This window comes from Stigmatopora nigra, chromosome 16, assembly GCF_051989575.1.
Source record: "Stigmatopora nigra isolate UIUO_SnigA chromosome 16, RoL_Snig_1.1, whole genome shotgun sequence".
Taxonomy (NCBI): Eukaryota; Metazoa; Chordata; class Actinopteri; order Syngnathiformes; family Syngnathidae; genus Stigmatopora; species Stigmatopora nigra.
This window is the reverse complement of record NC_135523.1, coordinates 227762-254199: the sequence shown is the minus strand read 5'-3', so window position 1 is coordinate 254199 and position 26438 is coordinate 227762. Positions and strand designations below refer to the sequence as shown.

Genomic DNA, 26438 nt, shown 5'->3' with positions numbered 1-26438 from the left:
TGATGAATATTATACAATTGCCATTTGTTCCCCAACCGCATTCAATTCTGTCCCCGTTAAATGTACTCGTAATCCCACTGGACGCCCGCAGAGGGCAGCACACGATTTAGTTAACGTTTTCAACGCTCCATCCAAATCCAAATAAATAAAATGCATTTAATTTGTATGGCTTGTTGACGAAGCCCGTTGCAAAATGGAACAATATGCAATGGAGCTTAAATGAATTCATTCAAATTGTATAGGGCGTAAATGTTGTATAAGAATGACTTGAATGTCTATGGCCATCCGTGACAGCCAATGCCTTATTATTATTTGAATATAACTTCATTTTGACAGTACAAAGATACATGTAAAATGTGCTCAAGTGTTTACAGACCCATGTAGCACAACTAAAAAATAAATAAAAAATGTTAAAGTGGTATATTTTTATTGTCATGTCCAATTTTTCCAGTATTTGCACTAATATTGCTGGACCTGATGGTGCGCGTACAAGGCGGCGTAACCTCGCGATACCTGATCTCCTCTCTCTCTCTCTCTGCTCCCCCTCCTTCTCTCTCTCTTTCTCTCTCTCTCTCTCTCTCTCTCTCTCTCTCTCTCTCTCTCTCTCTCTCTCTCTCTCTCTCTCTCTCTCTCTCACTCTCTCTCTCTCTCTCTCTCACTCTCACTCTTTCGCTCTCCCGCAAGGCGTTCAGGGGCAATCAAGCGCCCCGGCGTTGATTGGGTCTGGCGGCCCACGGAGAGCTCGGCGCCCCGCGAACAACTTGCCGCTCCCGCGCTCTTTTTTTCTTCTGGGCTTTTTCCGGCTCGTCTGGCGTGGCGCGACCCAGCAACAGCTGGACCGGGACTCTTTTTTTTTGTTGTTGTTGTTTATTTTTCCCTTGGTTCCGGGTTGATATTTTTTTTCTTTTTAGCGAACAGACGCCTGTCCGCGGACGCCCGTCATCCTCTGGCCGGTGGCTGCCGGCGGCGGCGGCGGCGACGATGACGACGCGCGCGGCCATGTAAAGACAACGACGTGCAGACTTTTGACACGTGAGTACAACTTTTGCTGAGTTTTTGTGGCGTTTGACGGAAAGTGGGCATCGGAGAGCCCGCCGGGACGACAATGCACGCACGCACGCACATAGGCATAAGCGCCCCCAAAGCGCCCCTCCCCTCGCGCCTGGCCCATTTGGCCTCCCGGGAGGCTGGCACGCGTTTCCTGTGTTCCTATGCAACCCGGCTGCACTCTTTCCATTCATTAAGATCTGGCGGAGCACGGCAGGCAGCCCGTTAGACCACCAGTGGCATTCTTAGCACGGTTCTTGAGGTGACCCCACTTTTTCTGTGGGTGATCAACTTGTGGTGAAAGCTAAAAATCCTCCGAGAAATCCCGGTACGATATTTGGAGCCCGCCTCCCCCGTGGCCATTTGTCAACACACAACTTGATTATAATGATAACAATTGGATAATTGACGAGATGATTCTACCCAGTCAGACTCGTTCAGCGTTATGTAAGTGTTTTTTGATTATGGCTGCAAAATGAAATCACAGATCAAAAAAAAAACAAACACTTCGTATCTGGTTGGATGATTGAGCTATTGTTTCAATTCTTTTTCATGACAGAATATTGAAGAGTAAATCTCTTTGTTTTGTCATTCCGCCCTATGGAAGATGGCCGAGCTTTCAAAATAAGATGTGTGCCAACACTTGCTTTTATTTTGGAAAAAGCAAACCGTGCTATGTACTTGGGTATTTCTGTGCGTGTGTGCGTGCGTGCACGTCATTGTTTACCTTCAACCTGCGCTAGGGACTGGAGATGGAAATGAGCCTTGGGCTACAATCTTACACAATCATCTTTGTTCATTTGTGGATTTATTAACAAATGTACTGATAGGTGATGAAAGTCACACTTTCCGCGTCTTCTGGCCAGCATTTTTCATCTTCTGGCCGTCACTTTAAATGTTGATCGATGCTAGCCAAAGAGTTCCAAAAAAGAAATGTGTTCTTCCTCTGGCCAAGTCTCCTAAATGGCGCGGCCCGCTATTTGCCGCCTTCCCGCTAGGCTTAGCGTAGTTTTATTCCGGGTTAAGTCAGGGTCGGGGGGCCCGAATGAAGTCGGGGGGCCCGAGGGATGGCGCTCGGGTCCAAACGGCCGTGGCCAGCGCGGCAAATAAAGCCGCTGTCGTGGCTGACTTTGCCGCACTTAATTAGCTCCTGAGCGTGTTTGTGGCGGCGTCAGCCATCTTTCCACGCCGGATCAAAACAGAATTAGAAAAAGGGCCCCGACGGAAAATCGATGGAGCTGATTAACGGCCCAACAGACCCGACCCTTTGTCTTAGTCCTTTCTTACATTTTTCCTCCGCCTCCCGCCACGTGCCGAGCCAGCAAAAGGCCGCTTCGGAAAGGGTGGCGCCCCGCTGGTGGGCGGGGCCCACCAAAGAAGACCCCCCACCCCCTCAGTCCTTTCCTCTTATGCGGCCCTGCTATCATCTGAGAGTCACCGGCCGGTGTCGGGGGCCAGAGCGCGACCTTGAGCGCCAAAGGTCGTCTCGGAGCGACACGGTGCCCGTCTCCTGTCAACGCGACAGGTGCCGCCGTCGGTGCGCCCGGCGGCCGGCCCGCCTGACCTTTTCCCCGACACCGGGCGCCGCACGCGGCCAGACGGTTTGGGGAGCGCCCCCTTGCTTTTTTGGCAGCCGTGCGTGCGCGCCCGACTATGAAGCCGGCGAACAGCTGCGGGCTCCGCCTGGCCGTGGAGGCCGGGGAGGCCGGGGCCCTGGCCGGGGCCCTGGCCGGGGCCCTGGCCGGGGCCCGGCCCAACGTTTTGGCCCAACATTTTGGCCCAACGTTTTGGCCCTCCGATCCGCTCCAGCCTTGAGCGGATTTGCCAAGGTCCATTGGTCCTCCACACGTCAACCCTAACCTCCCCCCGGTCGGCTGGCCTTTCCCGAGACGGCCCCGGGGTCGACCTTTGGCGCGTGGCTAATATTAGCGTGACCGGGTCGAGCCAGAGTCTCCTTTGCTGGGACGCCACGTCCATTTGGTCATCAAATGGAGGACTGGCAGTGACCCCGGGCGTCTGAAGTCGGGCGGAGCTCTACCGCTAAAACTCATTGGCCACGGGAAGAACTACCGGTTCTGTTTTTTAGACGGGCGACGGCGCGCGACGTCCCATCGGTGCAAGCGCTGGCTTTGCACGGGACCGGCGCTAACGTGTTTAGTGAGTCATTTCAATTGAGGGTGGAGTGACGACGGGATGAAAATGCCAGCCCGTCCTTTTTCCAGCGTCTGCTCTTTTTTTTTTTTCTTCCAAAAGTCATTTCGCTGGCCTCATCATATGGAATACGTACACACGCCCGCACACGCCCGCACACACCCGCACACACCCGCACACGCCCGCACACACCCGCGCACACCCGCGCACACAAACGCATACGCATAGAATTTGCGGCATGAGCGGCGGGTGAATTCTTCCTCTAATCCGACACTTTAATGACGCCGTCGCCGCGGGAAAGACTCTTAAGAGGCGAGTCGACTGACTCGTCAAGACGGCGGCGCGCTGGCGGACGCACGCACAAACGCACGAATGGACGGCCCAGTCAGCAAAGCCGTCGCGCTCGGCTCGCCTCGACCGGGCCCGACCCGCTTTGCGATGTGTCACCTCGCTCGCGTGGCGCTTAACCGGCTCGCCGTCACGCGGCTTTTGGTTTCGTAACCGCGTCCGCCAAGTGCCGCCTTACCGGTCTTTCCACCTTTTGTCATAGACGTGGATGGCCACCGGCCTTTTTTTTTAGGGTGGCCGACATATGACAAACGCGTTGGGTTCGATTTGGCGTTTGGCCGTCGATACTTTTGTCAAATGGAAGAGACGTTTCTTTCCGAGAGGGCCGCCATCTTGTAAAAGCGTAGAAGATTGGTTGTCATCCAAACGGTGAGACAAGTGAGCTCCTAGAAAATGATTTCATCAAGCGCCAGTCAGAGAGAAAGAGAGAGCGACAGAGAGAGAGAGCGACAGTAAGAGAGAGAGAGAGAGAGAGAGAGAGAACAGCATGACACAAACTAACATTCACGCGGGGAGAAAAAGAATGAAAGTGATGAGAGGCAGAGAGACTCAAATAGGATAAATGGAAGTGGGTCGCTGTGCACGCACGCACGCACGCACGCACACACACACACGTGTAGTATGCCCCTGTAAGGTTGCCATACTGTCCGGCCGTCAAGAGTCCAAACAGCCAAGTGAAATCCCTGACGTGACACTTTGCTAAAAACATCAACCAGGTTAGCATGTGCCACGTTCATTCCCTTGTCCAAAAAAATGACGTGTGTCTCAGCTACAAGTTGAAAGATACTTTTGGGATGCCTGACAGTCATTCCTCAGCCTTTCATTTTACCAATCAAATGCCCTTGGTTGGCCCTCCAGTTAGTTAACGAGTCGCTAAGCGCAAAGAGACCTCCATAAGGAAGGAAGGAAGGGGTGTCCTCCTCGCTCGTCGTCCTCGTCGACCGCCAACAAGCCAGACGTAAGGTCAAAGTTGTCAAGCGCTTTCACGGCCCACAAAACCTTTGCTGCTTTTTTGATCAAACGGCGACGGCGCTCCGCCGGAGCGTGACTGACACCTTGACAGACATTGGCCTCAACTTAAAACAAGGAGGAGAAGGAGGAGAAGAGGCCTCCTCTGCCGGCGACCTCCTTTGGTGCTAAATTAAAACGAACCTGAATATTGACATACCTAATGAATGTGCGTGTGCGTGTAGAAAGAAGGGCGCCGTCCCAAAAAAACGTTGGCGTCTCATAACCGATGCTTCGGACCGGTCGCCCGTGAATAATGAATGGGGGGGGACAGGCGTAGCGGGCCGGGACTTTAGGAGGTCACGGGCGTAACCTCAGCCCAGAGAAAGGCGACCCTTCTTCCTCATCCGATACCATCCGCGCCAGCCGCACTTATTTGCCAAACGGGCCAAAAGGTCAGGTGACCTCACGGGTCTCTCCAGACGCACCTATCTTGCGCTTCAAATGGCTTCCATTTCTGGCCGTGCTAAACGTTAGGTGGCATTTCTTGGGTCTCTTTTGAATGGTCGCCGGCTGTCAAGTGGTTGCACCGCTGTGCTGACTCATTTCCTTTGCTTTTCAAAGCAAGTCAAAGCCATGATTCACCTTCACACTCGCACGCCAGAGTGATAAAAATGCGGCGACGAAGAAAATGTTCACGCGCGCCATGCTAGGAAAGCGGCTAACCAAATTTCGCCCGCTCGCGTCAGCCATTTTTCACTCCGGCCGGCCCTTCGGTCGCCGTGGCCCTTTGACCACGTCGCCCGTAAAATATTTGATCTCCCCGCCGCCGACCTTGACCGGCGCCCGAACCCCGCGCGCTCCCGCCGCGGTCGCCGGCGCCGGCGGCTAACGGCGAAACGATAAGGGCGCGCCGCCTCCGGCGTCGTCACCTTCCTGTCAACGTCCTGGCACTTGATGACGGAGCGCGCTCTCACCGCGGCGTCCTCGTTATCTTTTTCGCGGAGGCTCGCCGTTGTCATAAAATAGGGTGGACGCCTTGCCGGTCCACCGGCTTTAATGACGCTCCGTACGTCCGCGCGTCCGTGGATATCCACGGATTGAATCCCATTGGACAAAACCCATGAGCACGCGGTTAGGTGAGTGAGCACTTTTTTAAAAACAATTTCTGCCACCTCAGTGCAAACGTCTTTTTGCCCATTTTGGGAAAAAATGCCATCGTGGCGATGGGCTAAATGTATCGATTGGGCGACCCCTCCGTTTTGCCATTTTGCAGTCCGTCGACTTTTTGTCTATCCGACGGCCACGCCCCCTTTGGCGTCCCGGGGGCTAATTGGCGGCGGGCATTTTTCAAGCCTGACGGCGAATTTGGCCAATTGAATTTGGCCTACGTGCGAGCCGGGGACGGGGACGGGGGACGGGGACGGGGGACCGGCGCTTCTGGCCAGGACAGAAAACAGAGACATTTCCCTTTCATCCACCCTTTGATTTGTGCAGCTCGCCTCAACATAAATCTGTTCCTAATTTTGTCAAAATGATATTTTGCATGTTTGTGCTAAAAATGGTTCTTCATTCCATTTGTAAAAAAGGAAGGGCGCATTTCTACGTGCGCGCGCTGTGGTCGAAGGCTGGCCAAAGTGGTCGGTCGAGGGAAGGCCGGAAAAGTAGGCTGGGAAACCCAGGGTGGGGGGGTGGGGGGGGGGGGTTGCGAGGGGGGAGGAGGCCATTCTGATTGCGGCCTTGATTGCGTGAGGAGCCCGGCTCAATCACGGATGACGGCGCTTCCGGGAACGTCCAATCAAAGGAGTAGAGGAGCGGCGCTCTGGAGACCCGCACCCACGCCGCCATATCAAATGCCAGAACCCCCCCCACCGCACCCCCACCTCCTTCCAAATGCACTCCACTTATCCTCGGTCTGTACGTCAAGGTTTCTCCGTCTCCGAGATGCTCTCTTTGGAAATGGATTGCCGTTGACTCCATTCCATTTCCAAGGGCCATCTTGCCCATTAACGTTGCATTGATTTGAAAAGAGCGTGGCGTTCCCCGCCCCGCGTCCGTCGTCCGGCTTTTTGCACGTCAATCCCTCCAGTGTGAAATAGAAAGTGCCGTTGACGTTCCGGTGGGACGGCGAGCCGTCCCGACTTAACGTTTGTCGTGTCTTTTTCAGCCGACAGCGCGGGCCGGCCGGCAGCGGGATCAGGATGACAAGATGGCCGGCTGTGTGTTTCCACTGGGACCAGAGAGCTTTCAGCGCTTCACGCCGGACTCCCTGGCCGACATCGAGCGCCGCGTGGCCAAGGAGGAGGCCCGCCGCAACAAGCACTACCAGGAGGTCAGTTGGAGCGTGCTTGGATTTAGGGGGAACCAAACAACTGATGAAAAAAAAAGAAGCTAGCCACCAACCAGTCAATCCCCCCCCCCCCCCCCCCCCGTAGGACCTCGGCGACGTGGAGGTCCCTCGGCCCCGGGCCGACCTGGAGGCCGGCAAGCAGCTGCCGCGCCTCTACGCGGACATCCCGCCTCACCTGGTGGGCGTCCCCCTGGAGGACATTGACCCGTACTACTTCCGAGACCAGAGGGTAGGCCTGGCCCAAAGAAATGCTCTTTTTTTTCTTCCAAATGAAACTGAATTCCCTCCCCCCTCCCGTTCGCCGCCGTCTTTCCCCGCCGCGGGAGACGTGGGCAAAAGCCAGGCTGGCCGGCGATGCGTCGGCGTCCCTCGCGCCGCCGCCACCGCCGCCGCTCTCCCTCTCCGGGGACGTTTCCTCGTGCGAGGCCACATCAAGCGTTTGCTTGCGTTTGCGTTGCCAGTTACGAGAGGGAAGCCAAAAAAATAACACCACACAAAAAAAGAAACATACAAGCGCATAGATACGGTTTTAATGACAGTTTGAAACCATTCACTGCTAGCTAAGATTAGTGAGGATGCGTTGTTGACAAAAAAAACTGGGAAATTGATCAAATGCAGGGAAGTGTGGTGAGGTCAAAGGTCACGGCGCTCAGGAAAAGAATGTGCTCGTCACGATTGGCCTGGCCCACGTGCAGAGTGGCAGATATGCAAGTCGCTGGGGAAATATGTCAAGGCTTCCAATTTACTTTAGCCGTCCAACACGTAAAAGCAAAGCAAATGCCTCCAGTCTAACTCACGGATCTTTGTTTCTCTTTTTCAGACCTTCATAGTGTTGAACAAAGGGCGAGCCATCTTTCGCTTCAACGCCACGTCGGCGCTCTACTTTTTCACCCCCTTCAACCCGGTGCGCGCCGTGGCCGTCCGCATCCTGGTGCATTCATATCCTTCAAATCCGTCAAGGTTATTATACTTTGCATTTTCTATTATTGTGTCAACAACAACAACAACAAAAATCCCCGGCTGGCCACTCCCCCTTTTTTCGTCCCACTCTTTTGGGATGGCAGCCCAATGCACTCCAAATGAGCAAAGTCAAGTTCCTTCCTTTCTCTCCCCCCCCCCCCCCCCCCTCCCCTCCTCTCGTCAGCTGACAGTCATGACTTCACACCCCGTCCCCGGAGCGCGGCGTCCGCCCCAATGTCCTCGCCGCCTCGCGCTCGGGTATTTTTAGCCGGCGACGGCGGCGGCCCTCGCCGTTGAGAGATGGCGAGTCGGCCGACACGCCGCCGTTGTCGTCGGATAAGCGGGTGAAGAGGTCGCCGGCCCAGGCGCGGCGCTGCCCACGCGGCGCTCGGGGAGGGGGCGTGGGGAGACGTGGGATTTTTGGCCCACCGGCGCGGCGCCGCCGTGACAAGCTGTGCCTTGACGCGCGCCCTTGAGAGGCGACGGGACGCCGGCCGGAGTGGTGCTTTTGATGGCGGGCCGGGGAGGGGGGGGGGGGTGGCCCAGCCGTTAACTCTTCGACCGCCGTAGACGTTGAAACCCTTTGGCTTGGCGGCCACCCAAGTGTCAATGTCGCCCATACCTCACCTTTTATTTTTAGCCAAACGTAGCGCGCGCTTCACCCGGCAAATTTGTTCCTCCCGAAATAGCGGGCGACCTGCCGGAGACCCAAAAGACACTACCCAAACGCCGGCAAAAGCCCAGCAAACTATTCCACGGGAGCCCCCCCCCCGGGCCGCCAAAGCCGCCGTGGGCGTCGTAACGAGCTCCCCGACGGCGAGCCGTCGTAACCCGGTAATTAGCCGCCCGCTCGGTGGCCGTTTGCCTTGTTTACGGAACGGCGGCGCTTTTGAGCGGGGCGCTCCCCGCTAATTAGGCTTCGCCGAGAGGCCGATTGACGGCCGGGCACGCCCCCGCCCCCGCTTCCTGCGTCCAGACGCGGGCGGAGGCGACGTTGCTCTTACCGATCACTTCGCTATTCCAGCTACAATTTCTGCTAGCACGCCACACGCGTGGGCTAAGCTACTTTTCCCAGCAAACATAGATGCTCCCGTCCCGTGTTTGCGCTGACGAAAAAGCCAGCCCCCGCCCCCCCCCACCTTGAAAATAGACCCGCTTTGAATGGGCGTGTTTATTGGCGTGGCGTTCCTTGACGTTGACACGTTGTTCAGCTTGTTCATCATGTGCACCATCCTGACCAACTGCTGCTTCATGGCCATGTCGGAACCCGCCGCCTGGGCCAAATACGTCGAGTGAGTACCGCCTACCCGGTAAACACCCCCCCCCCCCCCCCACCCCCATCCGTCTCAACCCGAACCTGAACCCCAACCTTTGTTCCGTAGGTACACCTTCACGGGCATCTACACTTTCGAGTCGCTGATCAAGATCCTGGCCAGGGGATTCTGCGCCGGGCGCTTCACCTTCCTGCGAGACCCCTGGAACTGGCTGGACTTTAGCGTCATCGTCATGGCGTAAGTGAGCGTCGTTTCGCCGAGGGCCCGCCCGCCCGCCCGCCACGCTTGGCGGCGTTCCAGCCCCAGAATGAAAAAAAAAAAGAAAAGAAAATAGAGCGCGACCCTTCCACTCACTCCAGTAATTGAACGAGCGCAAAGTCTCCGCTCCATCCATGGCGGGCGGCGGGACGGACGCTCGGGCCCCCGCGCCTCCTCTAATTGGACGTGGGCTTTGCCGGCGGGTCCATCCCGGGACGCCCGCTAACCGCGGTCCCCCCGGGGCCCCTCGGCGGGCCGTTAAAAGTGGGCGGCGCCCGTCCCGGCAAAGCGAAATCGATGCCCTCCGTTTGCGAACGGGGAGGAGCCGGAGGAAATATGGCCGGGAACATGGCGGGAGGGCGCGCGTCCTTGACCCCGTCCCCCGCTCGGATGGATCTTTAGTGGCGCGGGGACGCATAAGTCAGGCATTAGCAGACGCAGCGCGCCCCTGAAACGTCGCCTGCGGCTTTATTAAAAGCAGAGTGATGGTCAGTAAATAGACACACCCCCGCGGACACGCTGACTGATGCCCGGGGCCCCTCCCGGCGAGTCTCCGTCGCCCCGGCAACAGTGTCCGGCCCGGCGCCGCGTCCAATGGAGAGGCGGCGTCCACGCCCCTCGCCCGCCGGGTCACGTGTGTCACCTTACGACATTGTCAGATGAATGACGTGCGCGAGGCCGAGGAGGGCGGTGGCGGTGGCGGCGGCGCGGTCATTTCCCCCGGGTCCCGGAGACCCGGGGCTGACCGGTCGCCTTCCCCCGTCCCGGGACTGTTATTGTCCTTGAGAAAGAAAGCCGAGCCCACGTTGAGGAGAATGACGGCGGCGGCGGCGGCGGCGGCGGCGGCGAGCGCAACATTTCCAGTAGTGGACGTTGACGGCTCCCTCGAATAAAAGCGAGGGGCGACACGCCACCGTTGAACGGGTGCCCAATGTCCCGCCGGACACATTTGTCCAAAGAAGAAGAAGCTTTTACAGGCGTAGTCGCCTCGGCGACCCCCGTCACCTCGGCCCTCCCCTCCCCCCTTACGCAAGCACGTGGACTAATTCAATCAATCTGCCGGTCAAGAAGAAGAAATATGAGCTCTCCTCCAAGGCTGTTAGCGTTGTTAGCCCTCTTAGCGGGCGCCACCCTAAGAAGAAGAAGACCACTTCACCGTTTCCTAACCTCCGCGGAATCCGGCCACGTGACGCTCGCATGAAATAGATGGGCGGGCACCGGTTAGAGACGTTGCGTGTATTTGCGGCATTGTGTCTTGTATTAAGGCCGCCCTCACCCGCCAATGTGGTGCTTGTGCTGACACGTGTATTTGTTTGTGACGCCGTGTGACCTCGTTGCAGATACGTGACGGAGTTTGTGGACCTGGGTAACGTGTCGGCCTTGCGGACGTTCAGGGTGCTGCGGGCGCTCAAAACCATCTCCGTCATCCCAGGTGAGCGCTCACGGGACCCAGCGTCCGTCCGGCCAGCGGCCTCGTAAATCACGTCGAGCCCAAGGCTCTTTTTCACGAGCCTTTTCTCCTTCTTTCACTGGCTAACGGCCACGCGTCACACGGTCGGCTCCGACCGACCCCGGACAGCCAAAGCCTTGAGGGGGGCCATTTTGATTCGAAATCCGCCCACCGGACGGGACCCTCCAGCATTTCATTGCGGGACATTTAATGACACTTTTTTTTTCCTTGTTTTCCCCAAATCTAGCAAGTTCTTTTTTTTTGGCCTTTGGAGGTTGTTTACATACGAATGAAATACTCTTTGAAAATCTCCTCCGGTCTCGGCCATACGACGCCAAAGTGACTTTTTCCTCCGTCTCTGCGGCAAGGCCTGAAGACCATCGTGGGCGCCCTGATCCAGTCGGTGAAGAAGCTGGCCGACGTGATGATCCTGACCGTCTTCTGCCTGAGCGTCTTCGCCCTGATCGGCCTGCAGCTCTTCATGGGCAACCTGCGGCAAAAGTGCGTGCGCAGCACGGCGCGCTGCCTCAACCGCAGCCTGCCCGCCAACGCCTCCTTCTTCTGCAACAACAAGACGTGGACCTCCGTCGGACACTTTGTCAGCGACGAAGGTGAGTGCCGCCGTCGCCGTCACGTGAAAGAAAGCAAAATGAGATCGGCCGTCCCGTCCCGTCCGCCTTGGGCTCTCGGGTTTCGCGCCGGCTTTTAAGGGGTCGATGGGAAGGCCCGCGGGGACGCCGGACGCTTTGTTTGTGGCTTTGTTTGCCCTGCTCCACTGTGGCGGACGCAAATAGAAGAAGGCAACGTTTGCCTGGGCTTGGTTGCCTGACCAAAAACGCATTTCTGACGAACAATAAACAACCACACAAAAAAAACCGAAGCTGAAGCACACCACCAAGCCATAATGTGAACACTAGCTAGCTACAAATCTAGCCCACCAAATGTTATGCCGCATCAATTGACCCAAAAAAACAGTCAAGCTGGCTTTAGCTCGCTTAGATAGGCAATGTTGACTTTGAACAGTGGTCAAAAATGACAGACGCTGCCAGAAGTGCGATGGATTTTTTCTCCATACGAAACCACTACGAGAAAAGTCCCCCCCCCCCCCCTCCCGGGATCTCCGCCGCAGAGGAAGCGCCATTTCCTTTTTGCCGTGGGGCCTTTTATTGCCAAGAGCGCTTCCCGCGCTTCCCGCGTTTCTCCAGCGAGCCAGGCGAGACGGCGGGCCTTACGTAAGCCCACGCCAAACTCTGACCTTCAAAGCCAGCTTGACATTTTGGCGCCGGCGTCTTATGGGAACAAGTTTGAGCGCGCTCATCTTTTATTCATCCCACGCAAACATCGGCTAGCAACGGACCACGCTTCCTGCCACGCCGTGCGCTCTCGTCTCTAGGTAGCGTAAGAAAAATAAAAAATAAAAAGTTCTCCTGGAGACTGCTTCTACCGTGGCGTTGAACCCGGGCTCCAAAAAAGTTGACTCATTTTCCGCGCTCTTTCTTGTCTTGCAGACAACTTCTACAAGGTGGAAGGCGCCAAGGACGCCTTGATCTGCGGCAACAGCAGCGACGCGGGGTGAGTGACCGACCCACTGCACGGGAAGAAAAAAAAAAGAGTTCACCAGGACGCCCAGAGCGGGAAAATCACGTTGAATCGACAGCGGTGGCGGCGCTGGCGACCGCATGGCGTGAAACCGCGTTAGCGCGCCGGGGGCCGCGGTTCGAGTGAGGTGAGGCGGAAAGCGGGCGGGAAGGGAATCAAAAAGAGGAGGAGGGAGGAAAAAAAAAATCCCCCCCCCCCCCAAAAAAAACAGACGCACCTGAAGTAGCCACGTCGGTCGGATTTGCTTTTAGGGACGTTCGCAGATGGATGGCAAGTCAGGCAGAAAGAAAGAAAGAAAGAAAGAAAAAAAAACCTAAAACCCCAAAAAGCAGCCAGAAGTGACGTGGCACAAAGGGAATTGGCCCCGAAGGGAAAAGTAGCGGAAAAAAAAAAAAAAAAAAAACACGGCACCAGCGCTCATCTGGGACGTCCGCCGTAAACGGACGTCACGCGACGGCAACCCACAAGCATTTAGAGCCGTGTTTGCCTCGCGCTATTGATCCCACTAGCTTTTAGCATAATGTTGCAAGTTACGAGCGCGGGCCGCCCGGCCGGCCGGCCGGCCGCCTACTTTGCAACGACCACCGGGCCCCGGCACTTAATGGAGTGATCAATCTGCTGCCGTTCCAGGAAGGTCGTCCCTCCCCCCCCCCCCATCCGTTATTTGGGTGGTGGGCTTGGGCTGATGTGGAAATTGCAGGCGTCGTCAAAGAGCGTGGTCCGAGACCACGATCTTCCGCTTTTGTTTCTCCAATCTAATTTGGGCCAAAGCCGGAGCACGTCTGACTGAAACCTAAAACGTGGTCAAGTGGCGACCCGCCCGAGTTCGGCCCATTTCTCTCTTTTCTTTTCCATTTCCGTGCGTCTACGTCTGACGTTGGTCCGAGCGCACTTGGGCCGTGCACATTTGACAGCTGCACTAACATAGCACGCTAAACAATTAGCGCCGAGCCACGTGCTCCTTTGGAATGGATTTGGTTGGCTGTGAAGGACGCTGGCCGGCCGCGTTTGACAGCTGTTGCCGGAAAAAAAAGCAAACGGATTCGCGCTTAGCCGCACTTTTGTTTGGATTGTGCGTAATTGGCAGCGTCTGCCAATGTTTCTACATTTGTTTTTAGTAACGTGTCTGTTTTATTTGCACATTTGTGTGTGTGTGTGTTCCTTTGAGGTTTTGTTGTCGCCGCCGCCGCTAACGGACTGTAGTCGCTAATGCGTGGCGCTGGCTCATTACAGTTAGCATTAGCCATCAAAGCGCATTTGAGTCTATTTTAGGAGCGCCCGCCGACATCGGACACCAGGAGCGAATGGGCTCCGACCTCCGTCGACCCCTAACGCTCCCATTCCCCCGAGGGATGGACCACCTCTGACCTTTGACAACTTGCTGAGGGAGGAAAATATGGAAAAAGGCCCAAAAGTCACCTGACATTGGGGTCGGCGCATGCTAATGCTAGTGCGTGAGCCGGCACGGACTTTCCTTTAAATGTCACGCGTCATTTGTCAAAATACAACAAAAAAACAACAACAAAAAAGAAGAATAGGCTGACGCGCCGACGGCGTCAGACGTCCAATCCACTTAGACTGGGACTCCCGGTCTAATGGATCGTTAGTCTGGTCGGCGGTCCACAAATTGAATCGGCATCATTTCCAAGTCCTGTCATTTTTTTTGCATCCCATTAGACATTTCAAAAAAGGTGAAGCACGTGGAATGAGCAAATGAAGCCTTGATTTCAGTGTTGCCTTTAATGAGGCTGTTGCCCCTACCAACATGGCCGCCGTGCCTAAAAAAAAAAAAGCAAGTCAGAAAGAAGGGTTCAATCCAATGTAAGGTGATAAATATTGGGGATTTTCTTTTTTAGACTGTATCGGCCAGCCCTAGGTTTCTCTCTCTCACACACACACACACACACACACACACACACACAAAAGACGCCAACGTGCGCACACGCACACACACACTTCTCCCAACAGAGGTGGCACAAAACAATCTCCCCCGGCAACCGGCACAGGGATACGGTTGCCATGGTGATGCTAAGTACTGGCTTCCTCCCAGGCCTCCGTTTACCTGAATGTTATAATTGAAGGTGTGTGTGTGTACATGTGTGTGTGTGCAAATGGAATGGCAGCTGAACACACACACACACACACACACACACACATTTCCCTGAAGTCTCTTGTTACTCAAGTCACCCAAAAAAATGTCATTTATTTATTTTTTTATTCTCTACACTCTGCCAGCAGAACAAACTTTGGATGTGTGTGTGTGTGTGTGTGTGTGTGAGTGAGTGTGTGTGCCTGGCTGGCTGGCTGGCTGGCTAGCTGGCCGCTTGAGTAATCCATGATCAAATTCATTTTGTCAAGAGGACAAAATTGTCCAATAGGAAATGTTCCTTTATTTACTACTTTTTCATTTACTTTCATTTCAATAGCAAAAAAAGGAAAGCCATTTTTTTCATGTACCATCATATAGATTCATTTTCTGTTAAATTGAAACAAAGTAAAATTGTCTTCTCCATTCGATTAGACTAAAAATGTCATTTTGTTTTTGCCGTTTTGTCATTTCTCGTGCATTTTTTTTCTTTTCTTTCATTTTTCCATTTCCACTCTGGGATTTGAAGAAAGTAAAACGTGTTTGTTGTTTTTTTCCGGGCGCCATGTTTTTGTTTCCGATGTCACCCGACACCGAGATGGGTCGGAGTCAACTTACCGTAAATAATAGCCAGTCGTTTGGATGGGAGTCAACGAAGGGCTTGCCAAAAATAGACGCGGCTCAGACTGCTTGATTGCGCCGCCGTTCTGGCCCCGTCTCGCCCGGTCTCGGTCTTGTGTTCTGGCTCCAACTTTAACCACTTTGAATGCCCCCCCCCCCCCCCCCCCATCAGGAAGTGCCCGGACGGGTTCGAGTGCTTGAAGGCGGGCCGCAACCCCAACTACGGCTACACCAGTTTCGACACCTTTGGCTGGGCCTTCCTGTCGCTCTTCCGCCTCATGACTCAGGACTACTGGGAGAACCTCTACCATCAGGTAGGTGGGCGCCACGGTCCACCGCCGATGGGCCGACCATCCGCCGATGGGCCGACATCTCCGTCGTCAACCGGCAGACGCTGCGTTCGGCGGGGAAGACCTACATGGTGTTCTTTGTGGTGGTCATCTTCCTGGGCTCCTTTTACCTGGTCAACCTGATCCTGGCCGTGGTGGCCATGGCCTACGAGGAGCAGAACCAAGCCACCATCGCCGAGGCCTGCCAGAAAGAGCGCGAGTTCCAGCTGGCCGTCGAGCGCCTCAAGAAGGAACAGCAGGTGCCTTTCCCACGGATCCTCACGCCCGCCCGGACCGTTTCCGACCCTCCCTTCTACCCGCCAGGCGGCGGCCGCCGCCCCGGACTCGCCGTCGTCCCCGGGCGCCTCTCCCACGGAGCGGCGCGCTCGCGCCATGGTGGGCGCGGGCGACGCCGCGGCCAACCTGTCGGAGGAGAAGCTCCTGCAGGCGGACGGCAAGGAGAGCTCCAAGGTGAGGACGGGAGAGAGGGGTGTCCGGACGGCTCTCTAACCCGGAACCGCCACCCGCGGGCAGACCCTCCGGCCCCTGCTGGCTCGCTCTTTCTCCGCCAGGAGCCGTCGGAGCAGCCAGGCCTCGTCCGTCTTCAACTTCCGGCTGAGGAGCCGCGGTTCGGAGGTGGAGATGACCGAGGAGGAACGCGGGGCGGCGGCGGGGGCGGCGGCGGCGACATTGGCCATGGAAGCCAACGTGGGCCGCACCTACAGCGGGGCCACCTTCTCCGGCGTCCTGGCCCGGACCCGGCCCAAGAGGCGACCCAGCACCTACAGTGACGTCAGCAGGAACTCGCAGGTGGGACGGCTTTCTGCCCACCTATGTCTGCCCTCGCTTGAAGGCCCTCCCTCCCTCCCCTCAGGTGTCGTACCCGGCCCCCAACGTCAACGGGAAAGCGGCGGTGGGGGCGGCCACGGAACCCAACGGACTTCTCTCGGACAAGGTCAAGGACGAGAGCGCCAGCGTGAGTTTTTCCTGCCGTCGCCCGCCCGTCTGTCCGTCTGTCCGACACTCACGGGCGCCAATTAGGAAGGGGCACTTTGCATAGTTGCGCGGGCCGGCTCCGATAGGGTGAGCTTAGCGCGCGCGATAACGCCAAGCTAAACGTTGGCCCTTTTGACGGGGTCGCGGGAGACGCGGGGCAGACTAAAATAAACCTGTCATTAAATACGGCCGCTATTGATTTTCACTTCTTCTTTTTTGTTGACTTTTTTTACTTTGAGAGTTATTGGTTATTTCTTGACACTCTGAAGTAGACTTTGGTTCCCCCTCAGTTGATTTAGTTTTGGCGTGAAGAAGCCGCCGGTGGATGGGGACGCCCTATTTGATTTGCGTCTTTGAGTTGGCCGTTTCTAAACGAGCCGTCTCCATCCGGCAGGTTCCGGCGGGCTGGGAGCGGCGGGGCCGGGCGCCCAGCGCCGCCAGCCGGCTGACGGACGCCATGGAAGGTGGGTCCTCCCGGCCGCACGCGGTGGACTCTGAGAGTGAGGGTCGGCGTCCTCCCCGATGGACTCTGAGAGTGAGGGTCGGCGTCCTCCCCGACTCAGAACTGGAAGAGGCGCAGAAGAAATGCCCCCCTTGCTGGTACGCCCTGGCCCGCCGACACCTGGTGTGGGAGTGCTCCCCCTGGTGGCTGCGGCTGAAGCGTCTGGTCAAGCTGATGGTGATGGACCCCTTCCTGGACCTGGCCATCACCGTGTGCATCGTCCTCAACACGCTCTTCATGGCCATGGAGCACTACCCCATGACGGACGACTTTAACGGCATGCTCAGCGTGGGCAACCTGGTACGAGATCCTTTGTCCAAACCTCCCTGCCTCCCTCCCTCCCTCCCTCCCTTCCTGGTGTCCCGTCGTCTGACGGCAAACACTTTCCCCCCGCCAGGTCTTCTCGGGCATCTTCACGGCGGAGATGGTGCTGAAGATCATCGCCCTGGACCCTTACTACTACTTCCGGACGGGCTGGAACATCTTTGACAGCGTCATCGTGTGCCTGAGCCTGATGGAACTGGGCCTGTCCGACGTGGAGGGGCTCAGCGTGCTGCGCTCCTTCCGCCTGGTGAGCGGTGGGTGGATGGCGGGTTTGGAGTGCCGGTGGCGTCCTTGTCTTACGCCCCGCCCCCTCCAGCTGCGCGTCTTCAAGCTGGCCCGCTCCTGGCCCACGCTCAACACGCTGATCAAGATCATCGGCAACTCCATGGGCGCGCTGGGCAACCTGACCCTGGTGCTGGCCATCATCGTCTTCATCTTTGCCGTGGTGGGCATGCAGCTCTTTGGGAAGAACTACCAGGTAGGCTTTGGTGCCGGTGCCGGTGCTGGGCTTGGATTCCCACTCTTACCGTGACTCCCTCAGGACTGCGTGTGCAAGATCTCCAAGGACTGCTCGCTGCCGCGCTGGCACATGAAGGACTTCTTCCACTCCTTTCTGATCGTCTTCCGCGTGCTGTGCGGCGAGTGGATCGAGACCATGTGGGACTGCATGCAGGTGGCCGGCCAGCCGCTCTGCATCCTGGTCTTCATGCTGGTCATGGTCATTGGCAACCTGGTGGTGAGTCCCCCTCTCTCTGGTTTCCTTGTTGTTGTGGCGGCGTGCCTCACCTTTTTGAAAAAGTTTGACTAGCGCCTGGTCCGTGGCAGCCGATTTGTTGAGAGACAAAAGTCGCTCGTTTTTCATTCAAATGAAGGAAAAAGTAAACAAGATGCCCAAGAGAGCCAGACGCTTTTTTTCCTAACCCCCCCCCCCCCTCTTCTTTTGACGTTTCAGCACATTTTGTCTCTTTTTAATCTTCCTCCCTCTCACTTTGGGCTTTCCGAACGAGGAGCGTCGTCATTAGCTCTGTCGCTATTTGCCAACGTCTCCTTTCCTTTTTTTGCGACCACGGCCAGAGATTTTTTTACATTTTTTTTGGCTGGGCAGCTCGGCTTTCCGCAAAATTCTCCCCGTCGGCGCTTCCGCCATTGTCGTGGGCCGAGGGGGGGGGGGGGGTGGTCGCCGGCGCTAATCAAACGCTTATTCTTCTGTTGTCAGCGTCCGCAACTCTATCCGCGCCTGCGGGGGACGGCCCGCGCCGACCAACGAATGCGCGGCTCCTCCCGGGCGCCGGAAAAATGCGGATGCTCGCGTTTGGTGGCGGCGGCAGGTGAGCAGATGTTTGCTGTGCTCTTTCCCGCTCATGACAAATGAGCAGGTGAACGCGTTTCCCTGAGCCAGCGCTTCGCCGGCTTTTGCCTGCCAGGCCCCGCCCCCCATCGAAAACAATGACCTCTTCTATTCCGCTCGTCACGTTAAACTAAAACTTTTGCCACAAAATATTGGGACACGCTGGTGGTTTTTGCGCGGGCCCGTCGGCGTTGGGGGCGGTCGACAACGATCGGGTTGACCGGCGCTGGTGGCGGCGGCGGTGTCGATATCGGGTGGCGCACGTTGACCCACTGACCCGCTTTCCTCTTACACAAACACCAGTGGAGCAAACGGTGACGTGAGCGCCAGCACGCATGGTGGTGGGCGTTTGCGGTGTACCTCGCTAACGGGCTCCCTTTTGCGTGTCCTCAGCTGCTCAACCTGTTCCTGGCGCTGCTCCTCAGTAGCTTCAGCTCGGACAACCTTTCGGCGCCGGACGACGACGGCGAGATGAACAACCTGCACATCGCCCTGCGCAGGATCGGGCGGGGCCTGGTCTGGTGCCGCCGCCAGGTGGGCCCGCCTCCTTCCCTAGCGATACCGCTGAGATCTCAAAGTCCCGAGACAGTCCCTATACCCAAAAAAAATGCTAAAAACGTCACTTCCCTGGTCAGCCATTTTGCCAGATGTCTCTAAATGTCATCTCTTTTGTGGGTGTCCGTGCAGGTGATGGATTTCTTCAATGGGAACCTGAAGCGACGGCGGCAGGACCGCAAAGAGGTTCAAAGTATGCTGAAGCTCAAGCGCCTGAGCTGTAGCGGCGGTGGCGGCGGCGCTCTCCGCGGCGAAGCCAATGGCGGCGCGGCGGCGGCGGCAGTGGCGGTCTCGCCGACGCCAGCCCACGTGGATCCCCTCAACCAGCTGCACCTCCCGGGCCGCCACGCGGACAAGTACGGGTCGCCCGACGACGACAGCTACGTGACCGACCCGGACCTGACGGTCAGCGTGCCCATCGCGCCCGGCGAGTCGGACGTGGAGTTCCCCGAGGAAGACGAGGAAGACGAGGACGACGACGACGAGCTGGAGCGCGACGACCGCAGCGACGACTCGCGAGAGGACGACTGCCGCCGACAGGTGACCTTTTCAAATGTATCGTTATGTAAATAATAACGTGCGGGGCGCTTTGCCCGGCCCCCCAATGGAACCCTAACAACAAAATACATGGCGGGAGGTCATAGTCGCGTGAGCCTTCCTGCTCTAAATGATTGGACACTGAAAAATCATCGTTTGGATCTTCCAGGTTGTCTTTATCGCCACCATTGCGCTCAAGTCAGACTTCTTTTTTTGTTGTTGTGTTCCCGTCTTGCACGAGTTGGACGGCGGGAGCTCCTCTGGCTCTAACTGGTCACGACAGATCTGTGTCGCGCTGGCGCGCTGACTCAGTTGATTGCGACGTCTTTAATCACGCCGCGCACCTGCTGGCGGGATGGCGCCGCGTCGAGTGCGCCCCCCGCCGTCACGTCACGGGCGGGGGCCCGGCCGGACCCGGGGAAATTGGCTCTCTGACGCCTCCTGGCCCGCTTTTTGTGCCCGGCAGAAGGACGACGCCAGCCTCTCGGAGGGCAGCACGGTGGACCTGAGGAAGCCCGGCGACGAGGAGGACCAGTACTCGGAGATGGCCGAAGAGGCCGCCGACCCCGAAAACTGTTTCCCCGACGGTAAGCGCGCAAAAGAGAAATGACAAAGCCACGTGGCGTCTCTCAAATGTCCCTCAAAGGTCGGGGAAAGAAGGACTCTTTCCGGGCTTGTAATAACCACAGCTGAGGCGGCGGGAAGCCCCGCCCCCTCGGCCTCATCCCTTCAGGTAAGATTTATGGCGGGGGGCGGCCTTTTGCTTCAGTCTCTCCTGACTCAGCCACTCGCGCCGTTCCTCCGTACACAAACGATATATTCTTTTCGATCGGTTGACGGCGTCCGACGTCCAAATGGGGCGGGGCTTTGAGACCTTTGAGATGGCTGCAGCTGCTCCTGCGGCGCCTCGGGCGCGACAGATTGTGCCCCCCCCCAAAACAAACGAGACAAAATGACGAATAAGCGTTTTGGCTAAATGAATAACACTCATCTTGTAATCTGTTGACAATAATTCTGTCATTACGGTCGGAATTGGCGGACTTAATTAGGCAAACGGGGGGGAAACGGGCCGTCCTCTCACCCTCGGCAAAACGCGGCTCCCTCACCTTCGGGTTATGCAAAAAAAAAAGGATTTTACCGGTTTACGTTTTCAGCCAGTTTATGGAAAAAGCAGCGTAGTCGGGGAGGGATGACCGACGGATGGACTGTGGCTAATTATTCTCGTGGCGGACGGAAAGGTCAGCCGGGCGGGCGGGAAAATCTCGGCAAGTGTGGAGCCGGCTCCGAGTTAAGCGAAGGTCGCCGTCTTGTTTTCCTAGCCGTGACAAAGAGCGCCAAAGCTAGCCAGCCGCCAGTGCTGAGCTGGGCTTATCGTATGGCCGGCGTGCCTTCTGGCGGGTGAAAAATGGCGCTGTCTTTCATTGTGCCATTTCTCTGTTTTGTTTTTGCTCAGTGTGCACGTCCAGGTTCAAGTGTTGCGAGGTGGACACGGCCACGGGCTTGGGTCAGGTGTGGTGGCGCGTGCGCAAGACCTGCTACCACATTGTGGAGCACAGCTGGTTCGAGTCCTTCATCATCTTCATGATCCTGCTCAGCTCAGGCGCGCTGGTCAGGAACTCTCGGGGACGGGCGGGTCGGGCCCGTGACCTGTGACCCCGTCCGATTCCGCTCTCCCTCGCCCGCAGGCCTTTGAGGACATCTACATCGAGCAGAGGAAGGCGGTGAAGGTGGTGCTGGAGTACGCCGACAAGATCTTCACCTACATCTTCATCCTGGAGATGATGCTCAAGTGGCTGGCCTACGGCTTCAAAAAGTATTTCACCAACTACTGGTGCTGGCTGGACTTTCTCATCGTGGACGTGAGTAGCTCCGGACGGGCTGATGGTGCAGCGGCCTGGCTCCTCCTCTTTGTGCCCCCATTGTAGGTTTCGCTGGTGAGCCTGGTGGCCAACACTCTGGGCTACTCCGACTTGGCCGCCATCAAGTCCCTGCGCACCTTGCGGGCGCTGCGGCCCCTGCGAGCGCTCTCCCGTTTCGAAGGCATGCGGGTGAGTGTCGGTCGGTCTCCCCATTGGCCCAATGGCCACACCTCTGAGGGCCAATTGTGGCGGGCGCGCAGGTGGTGGTGAACGCGCTGATCGGCGCCATCCCGTCCATCATGAACGTGCTGCTGGTGTGCCTGATCTTCTGGCTGATCTTCAGCATCATGGGCGTCAACCTGTTTGCCGGCAAGTTTGGCCGCTGCGTCAACCGCACGGGTCACGTCCAGGACGTGGCGCTGGTCAACAACAGGTCCGAGTGCGACGCCCTCAACGACACCTCGCTCTACTACTGGACCAAGGTCAAGGTCAACTTTGACAACGTGGGCGCCGGCTACCTGGCCTTGCTGCAAGTGGTGAGAGACAAGTTTACAATTTCTCTTCTCTCTTTGTCACGAATTGGCTGATTTCCCGGGTCACTTCCGGGGGCCACTTGCCCACTTTTTCAGGCATTCCCCTCCCGGGTTTCTTTGAAACCTTTCCGGGCTCAGCGGCTCTTTTTTTTTCCCCGTCTCTCCCCCGGCAGGCTACCTTCAAAGGCTGGATGGAGATCATGTACGCGGCGGTGGACTCGCGAGCCGTAAGTCCACGGCGCGTCGGGGGTTGGGGGGGGGATGGGGCGTGCGAAACGTCACCCCCGGCGGTCCCGCACGCAGGTGGAGGAGCAGCCCGTCAAGGAGATCAACCTGTACATGTACCTGTACTTTGTCATCTTCATCATCTTCGGGTCCTTCTTCACCCTCAACCTCTTCATCGGCGTCATCATCGACAACTTTAACCAGCAGAAGAGGAAGATGAGTTGACGGCCGTCGCAAAACGGGCCGGAGGGCCGAAGGGCCGATGGGCTGACCCCAAAGTGACCGTGGGCGGGGCCTCTCGCACTTAGGAGGTCAGGACATCTTCATGACGGAGGAGCAGAAGAAGTACTACAACGCCATGAAGAAGTTGGGCTCCAAGAAGCCCCAGAAGCCCATCCCCAGACCTTTGGTAAGAGGGAAAAGGGTCGTGGGGGTGAAAAAGGGGGCCGGCATTCCCAGCGTTGACTAAGGTGACCCCCCCCCCCCCCCCCCCACAGAACCGTGTCCAGGGCTTCTTCTTCGACGTGGTGGCCAAGCAGGCCTTCGACATCGTGATCATGGTCCTGATCCTGCTCAACATGATCACCATGATGGTGGAGACGGACGAGCAGTCCACGGCCACCGAGCGCATCCTCTACAACGTCAACGTGGCCTTCATCGTGCTCTTCACCTGCGAGTGCATGCTGAAGATCGTGGCCCTGCGCTGCTACTTCTTCACCGTGGGCTGGAACATCTTTGACTTTGTGGTGGTCATCCTCTCCATCGTGGGTACGTCAAAAGTAGTCGTCGTAAACGGCGGAGTCGACGGGGGGGGCGTCAAGGTCCGGCGTCAAGGTCCTCTCGTCGGCTCACGTGACGCGGCTGCCGGGCTTTCATTGGCCGCTGTGATTAAGCGCGAGGCCGGGCGGGAGGTCGAGGTAACGCCGCCAATCGGCGACAAATCAAAGGCGAGGGGGGTCGTTAGTTAGCCCGGCATCCATCCTTCCCCCAAACGATACGTCTTTTTTTTCTCCCCCCCCCCCCCCGACAGGCATCGTACTGGCCGACATCATCGAAAAGTACTTTGTGTCGCCCACCCTGTTCCGCGTGATCCGTCTGGCCCGCATCGGACGCATCCTGCGCCTGATCCGCGGCGCCAAGGGCATCCGCACGCTGCTCTTCGCCCTGATGATGTCGCTGCCGGCGCTGTTCAACATCGGGCTGCTGCTCTTCCTGGTCATGTTCATCTACGCCATCTTCGGCATGGCCAACTTTGCCTACGTCAAGCGGCAGGCCGGCATCGACGACATGTTCAACTTCGAGACCTTCGGCAACAGCATGATCTGCCTGTTCCAGATCACCACCTCGGCCGGCTGGGACGGCCTGCTGGGCCCCATCCTCAACAACTCGCCCGAGGAGTGCGACCCGCGGGCCGCCCACGCCGGCACGGCCCAGCGGGGCGACTGCGGCAACCCCTCGGTGGGCATCGCCTTCTTCGTCACCTACATCATCATCTCCTTCCTGATCGTGGTCAACATGTACATCGCCATCATCCTGGAGAACTTCAGCGTGGCCACCGAGGAGAGCACGGAGCCGCTGAGCGAGGACGACTTTGAGATGTTCTACGAGGTGTGGGAGAAGTTCGACCCGGAGGCCACGCAGTTCATCGAGTACGCCAAGCTGTCCGACTTTGCCGACTCGCTGGCCGAGCCGCTGCGCATCGGCCGCCCCAACAAGATCAAGCTCATCTCCATGGACCTGCCCATGGTCAGCGGCGACAAGATCCACTGCCTGGACATCCTCTTTGCCTTCACCAAGCGGGTGCTGGGCGAGTCGGGCGAGATGGACGCCCTCAAGCAGCAGATGGAGGAGAAGTTCATGATGGCCAACCCCTCCAAGATCTCCTACGAGCCCATCACCACCACGCTGCGCCGCAAGCAGGAGGACGTGTCGGCCGCCGTCATCCAGCGTTGCTACCGCCGACGTCTGATACGACGACAGCTCAGGGCCGCCTCCCGCCTCTACCGGGACCGGGCGGGGCGGAGGGAGGAGGACGAGGAGGAGCCGGAGGGGGACCGGGAAACCGGCCCGGGGACCGGCCCGGGAACCGGCCCGGGAACCGGCCCGGGAACCGGCCCGGAGTCCGGCGGCCCAGAATCCGGCCTCATCGCCGCCATGATGCGCCAGAACTACGGCGCCCCCTGGCCTCCGGACCCTCCGGACCCCCCGGAGGCCCGCCGCTCCCCGTCTCCCCCGACGGCAGATCCGTGAACGGACAAAGTGGGACGGCGTCGCACCCGCCCGTCCTTTCCGGATCCGCCACGTCGATGGAAGCCCAGCGGCTAGCCCAAGCCTGGGTTCCGCCGCCGCAACCGCCGCCGCCAAAACGGGCCGGACGCCCACTCGCCAGCGGCCTGCCACTGAGATGCCACAACTTCAAGCATTGCTGTCATTCGAATCACGGCCTACCGCCATTGTTCTTCTCTCTGGGAAGGCGAGAAGGAATGAAAAGGCGAGAATCCTCACTTTGCCGTCCACGCAAAGTAGTCGACGATGACGACAATCAGCGAAAAGCGGCAGCGACAAACAAAAAAAACTACAAAAAAATGCCGAAAGCAGACAAAAATCTTCCCCAGATGAACTCTCATTCCAAAGCGCACGAGTGTATTTGCACAGGAGAAGGAAGATATTTAGCTATTCTATCTGACATGTACATGTATTAGTATATCTATCTATCCATCCATCCTTATATCTATCTATATCTCTGGCTAGTTATCAGGTTCCTCCCAAAGAATGTTTGGCGTCCTGGTTTCCCTCCGTCAAAGTGCTTATTTATTTCCCGACCACTGACTTCTCCTTTGGCTTTTCTACCACACTTGTTTTCCTCAAAGGACAAGAACAAAGACAAACTACAAGAACAACAAGAACTGCAGACAAACAAACAAAACGCCAGGAGCAATAAAGAGCGGGCCCCCCAGACTGGCGGCTCCCGGAACAGCGGCACTTCCGCAAAACAAGAAATGCACAAACCGCTCACTTGTGTCAAAGTGGCGCTGTGGTCCCGCCCCTTGTTTGGAGGGGCAGCAAAAAAAAAAAAAAAAAAAAAAAAAAGGGCGACAAAACGTGGCCACCTGGACTTTTGGGGGTGAGATTCTGCTTTTGCAAGCAGAAATGTGTTCCCAAATGTGTTCCCAAGTGTGGCACCTTGTGCTGAAGGGCTCTTTTCAGTAGCAATAGACCCAACGAGTGTGCCTAGCTTGCAAGCGCGCGCTCGCACTCGCCCGCGTTCCGGCATCCCGGCGCCCCGAAACAAAACCGCGCAGATATCACATGTACACTGAAAGACAGCAGCTATTACTCCTTTAAAAGCAATGGTGCGAGCGTCTTCTCCTTGTTAGTGACCCGCCATTCAATTGAAAAAAATAATAATAACTCAAATGAATTGACGGCCACGGGCAGCAAACACCTCCTTGCCCCATGTTTTTGCTTCCGCGATCGAACAAAAAAGCCAAGAGTCCAAAAAGAATTCAACCGTTTAGATCCAAACAGATAAAAGCACAAGAAAGTGTTTGTTAGGCCCGAGCGACCGAGTCCGTCTCCCTGCCCCGTTCCCCATTCACCGCAAACGTTGTTCTTCTCGGGCAAAAATGGATTTCCTCTGGCGTGGAGGCCGATGTCAGCCCGCTTCGAAAGCGCTCATGGCGCTTGAGTTGGGCAAAGTGGTGGCGTCCAAGCGGATTGGCGCCCGTTGATGATGTCGTACCTTCGGAGGGACCGCCCTCGTTGGACTTTTCCGTCCCCGCGCCGTTTTGTGCTCTAAGAGCAAAGAAATGACAAAACGCTTGCGTTGGAGGACGCAAAAAAAAAAAAAAGGATTTCAAGTCATAAAATATTCCTCTTTTCCAGACTTTTATTATGCCAGAAAACAAAAAAAACTTTGGTGTGTTGAAGGAGAAAGTTGTGCCTCAGTGACCCCCACGTCCTCCCTTGCCTTGCCCGGTGTTTTACAAACAATATTCATTCGTTCTAATAATGACTACACAAAATATATCCACTTTTTAGTACTTTGAGTTGTAATACTCTTTAGTATTTTTCAAATAAATGTCTGTATTTAAAACAATCTGCAGTAAATAATAATAATAATAAAAAAGCAGACGAG

At 56.8% G+C, this 26438-nt stretch overlaps 1 protein-coding gene across 1 annotated transcript; it reads left to right on the top strand.

Moving 5' to 3' along the window:
• The first annotated feature begins 670 nt into the window (after positions 1 to 670).
• scn5lab (sodium channel, voltage gated, type V-like, alpha b) lies at positions 671 to 26419 on the top strand. The gene is made up of 31 exons (XM_077736219.1): positions 671 to 1032; positions 6662 to 6826; positions 6930 to 7073; positions 7665 to 7783; positions 9007 to 9096; positions 9187 to 9315; positions 10677 to 10768; positions 11155 to 11397; positions 12295 to 12358; positions 15265 to 15406; positions 15484 to 15681; positions 15746 to 15892; positions 15956 to 16231; positions 16296 to 16397; positions 16812 to 16881; positions 16981 to 17219; positions 17317 to 17490; positions 17560 to 17721; positions 17785 to 17979; positions 18985 to 19125; positions 19279 to 19686; positions 20150 to 20270; positions 21137 to 21291; positions 21369 to 21542; positions 21609 to 21731; positions 21803 to 22078; positions 22249 to 22302; positions 22379 to 22516; positions 22605 to 22709; positions 22798 to 23068; positions 23331 to 26419. Exons 2-31 carry the CDS (start codon positions 6704 to 6706, stop codon positions 24548 to 24550), a joined length of 5895 nt encoding a protein of 1964 aa, XP_077592345.1. The 5' UTR covers positions 671 to 1032; positions 6662 to 6703; the 3' UTR covers positions 24551 to 26419.
• The last annotated feature ends 19 nt before the right edge of the window (positions 26420 to 26438 follow it).

Bases quoted from the DNA above. Each gene is read 5' to 3' on its own strand.
- scn5lab (XM_077736219.1), top strand. From the start codon at position 6,704: ATGGCCGGCTGTGTGTTTCCACTGGGACCAGAGAGCTTTCAGCGCTTC. The intron at 15,407-15,483 runs GTAGGTGGGCGC...GTCAACCGGCAG, and splicing joins GGGAGAACCTCTACCATCAG to ACGCTGCGTTCGGCGGGGAA. The intron at 23,069-23,330 runs GTACGTCAAAAG...CCCCCCCGACAG, and splicing joins GGTCATCCTCTCCATCGTGG to GCATCGTACTGGCCGACATC.